Consider the following 3,792-nt stretch of genomic DNA (forward strand, 5'->3'; position numbering starts at 1 on the left):
GACAATGTCTCCTGTGGCTAAATTACAGCAACATTCGTCCTAAACCAGGACTGCCATGTTATGTTGGCAAACAATCTTTACTACAAAGTACTGTTGCTGAATATCTCACATAAGATTTAAAAATAATAATTTTCTAAGGCTTCTTTTAGTTTCTATCAACCAAATCCATTCACAAGGCTTTGGTCGACCATAGGTTATAGTAGAAATTACTTGCCAAAAGTTTCACACAGTGGGACTGAACTTAGAACCATGTGGTTGGGAAGCAAGCTTCTTACCACATAGCCACACCTGCACCTATAAAAAATAAGTAATGGGTGTATATGCACATTTCATGAGTAATTGCACTTTCATCAGTACCACATCCGTATGAAAGGAATATTAAAACAATCTAACAAAAAAAAAAAAAAGACCATAGCAGCTATCATTCTTGCTCCAATTGAGAGGAAAAAAAACTAAAATTCCTGAAATGAAAATGTGGAACATTTTGTCAGTTGAGCAATTAAATGACTTGCCATTTGGGTGGGGAGGTCACAAAACATTTTCTGTAGTAATGTTTGAATTAATGACCAGGTGTTCAGTAGTTCAATCCTCTCACTCTCTTCCCAGAAGTAGAAAAAAATATAGAAACCAAAGTGAATAATACCTGGCAGGTTTGTCCCTTTTGTTCATCTAACATATGGAAAAGAAAGCCAAGCTCACATGCCAAACAAAACTCTCTTTCACAGAGATGTGACTTCATTGCACATCGCAGAGGCTCAATGAAATACAAAACCTGCAATATCAAAATAATACACAGTTAAAATATTACAACAACAATTGCTTCAAATTTTAGCACAAGGTCGGCAATTTTGAGGGAAGGGGGTACATATCAATTACACTGACCCAAGGGCTCAACCGGTGGTGATTTTATTGAACCCCACACCTGCCGAAAGGATCAGAAGTAAGGTTGACTTCAGTGACACTGAAGAGGAAGATGTTATTAGCTTCGTCTACAGATAACTGATAATAAAAAATAGTTTTATATATATATATATACATACACACATATATACATATATATATATACACACACACATATATATATACATATATGTATACACATACACACATAGACACGTATAAATATGTATATATATATATATATATATATATATATATATATATATATACACATACACACATGCATATACACACACACACACACACACATATATGTATATGCCACGACTGCGATTTTGTTCAGCTTGATGGGTATTCTTCTCAAGCATGACATAATGCCAAAGTGACAAAGCTGTCCCGAAGTGAATGGAATATATTCAAATACAATTAAAGGATAAAAATCATTAAAAATTTCATCAGTGATCAGCATATAAAATAAACCTATTTAGGTAAATTCAGGGACAGCTGAGACATTTCTGTACTATTCTGACTAATTACACACATGTTGAGATGGACTATGAAATTTGATGCATATATATTTGTGATATTATGCATAACTGCAGTTTTGCATGCGCCTTTCTGTGGGTATGTATAAATATTTCATTTATTTCACTCAGTATGTCTTGCTGATGAAGGAAAATTTATTAAACTAATCCAGAAATTGATCAATCCAAAACTATCTGAATTATTTTATGATCAACCTACTTCCTCGCTTTCAACATGTGTACCATAAAAACCCATGTAATTTGCACACCTGTGTAATTTACGCAGGTGATTTTCAAGATAAAAATTGTTAAAAAAAGCTTCTACTCGTGTAAAATTCACACCCAAAAGTTTTCAGAATTGCCGATATGGCTAGGGGAGAAATGGTTTTCAATTTAGTTGTATGTAGCATAATTTCACTTACTTATGATTAGATTTTATTAAATTTTCATTAATTAAAAATAATTTCTGTTTAACAGGTATCACATTGAAAGCTATTAAATTACAAAGTGTTTGTCTTGTTTATAATAAACTTTATTTTACATTTCTTGTTCACAAGAGATTATGTCCGATCTTTAGCATACATCTGTATGTCTTCTCAAATCACAATCACAGGAAAAGTTGTTGATAATTCTTATCAACAAAAACAAAGCTGATAAATACGCACAAGTGTTGCAAAATAAGTTTAATTACCAATAAGCATCAGCTTGGGTGACACTTTACTCAACCGATAGAGGAAGGTAACCGATCAAACTGATCATGTAAACAAACTTTTGATTGGTCGAAAGTGTCTTCTTGTCTCTAGCTCTGATTTTCTGCCTATTCTTGTCGGAACCTTTGATATGGAGTATTGAAATTTTAATCCCTTTCATACTTATAAAATATCAAGCAAACTTAGAAATTTGTCATTACCGTTTTAGCCTGGAGACTAAACTATTTAATGACAGCTGGTGAAAAGCTGTCATTAAATAGATTATTGGACACTTCATCTATCCTGACTAGACTTAAGATGAATACTGGAGTGGTTTCCCATTGCCTTCTCCAGGCAGGTGGGATTTGAACTCAGAATGTAGAGAGCCAGAAGATATATTGTAAAACACTTCTGCCGAAATGCTAACGATTCTGCCACTCTCCCATCTGCAGAGCAACGTGGAATGAAGTGTTTTGCTCAAGAACACAATGCACCACCCGATCCAGGAATTGAACACACAATCACTAGGCCTTGAGCCTTCACTGTAACAACAATTAAAGAAGAGTAATTTAATAAGGAACTTCATGACTGACCTGTAGCATTCCATTGCAATAAGCGTTAGGAATTTGGGTTTCTAAACCAGCAAAATTGGTTTTGTTATAATAGCGAAATTCAAAATCGTCAATGCCAAGCTTGGAGTATTTTATTTCAACTTTGCGATATCTTTTAGGTATATTGACCAAAGCATCATCTGTAGAGAAAGTAGTGTGAAAATATATAATGCATGCAAGTGTATGTACACACGCACATACACACACACACACACACACACACAAAACCACATATACATACATACGTCATTATCATTTAATGTCTGTCTTCCATGCCTGACATGACATGGGTTTAGCAGTTTGATAGGATCCCATAAGTAGGACTCCATTATGCTCCAATTCCTGCTTGGACATGTTTTTTATGACCGACACGCATATGTTTTTATATATATATATATATATATATAAACACATACACACACACACCTGTTATCTATTCTATAGAAATACATAAATGCACACATAATTACGTATAAATATACAAATATACACACACACACACATTCCTACATTTGCTCAAATACAAAGAGTTATACCTCTGCCATTAGAAGATTCAGGGATCGATTTGTTGTAGTTATTGCTCTCATTTTTCAGATCATAGGGTACCTGATTTCTGTGGGTGGTGCCTGGATTGGGGGCATACCCCACATTGTGCCTCATCTTCATGGTACGCAGCAATTCTGGTTCCACTGGTTTGTGGGCCCTAAATTACAAGAAGGCACAGTATATAGCTTGGTAGAAATAACCAACTAAAACACCACACATATTCATATATGTAAACATAGCTCAAACATGGATCCATGCACAGATACATTCATACATACATCTAAAACAGTGGCCTTGAACAGCAGCTCCCAGGGTCACGTGTGGCCCTTGACTGTCTTCCCTCTATGTAATAAATTTTTCTTTAATTGACTTGTGTTTTCCTTTTTGTAGTACAGTCCCTTAAAAAAATCCAGGCCCTTTATCTGACCTGCATATTAAAAAGGTTGAGAACCACTGATGTAAAATGTTGTTTCAAGCTGTTTTGCCTCCAATAATTTGCGGACCTAATCCTACCTACATCAG

General features: G+C 34.7%; 1 protein-coding gene across 1 annotated transcript in view; it reads right to left on the reverse strand.

Annotated features, from left to right (window-relative positions):
- LOC106883912 (PAN2-PAN3 deadenylation complex catalytic subunit PAN2) overlaps positions 1–3,792 on the reverse strand; it is a 37,809-nt gene that overhangs the window by 18,362 nt on the left and 15,655 nt on the right. The window contains exons 11-13 of the mRNA XM_052971302.1: positions 3,261–3,427; positions 2,707–2,864; positions 644–772 (exon numbers count right to left, since the gene is read on the reverse strand). Coding sequence (XP_052827262.1) covers positions 644–772; positions 2,707–2,864; positions 3,261–3,427 — 454 coding nt within the window. The remainder of the gene's footprint in view (positions 1–643; positions 773–2,706; positions 2,865–3,260; positions 3,428–3,792) is intronic.

This window comes from Octopus bimaculoides, chromosome 10 (genome assembly GCF_001194135.2).
Source record: "Octopus bimaculoides isolate UCB-OBI-ISO-001 chromosome 10, ASM119413v2, whole genome shotgun sequence".
Classification (NCBI taxonomy): Eukaryota; Metazoa; Mollusca; class Cephalopoda; order Octopoda; family Octopodidae; genus Octopus; species Octopus bimaculoides.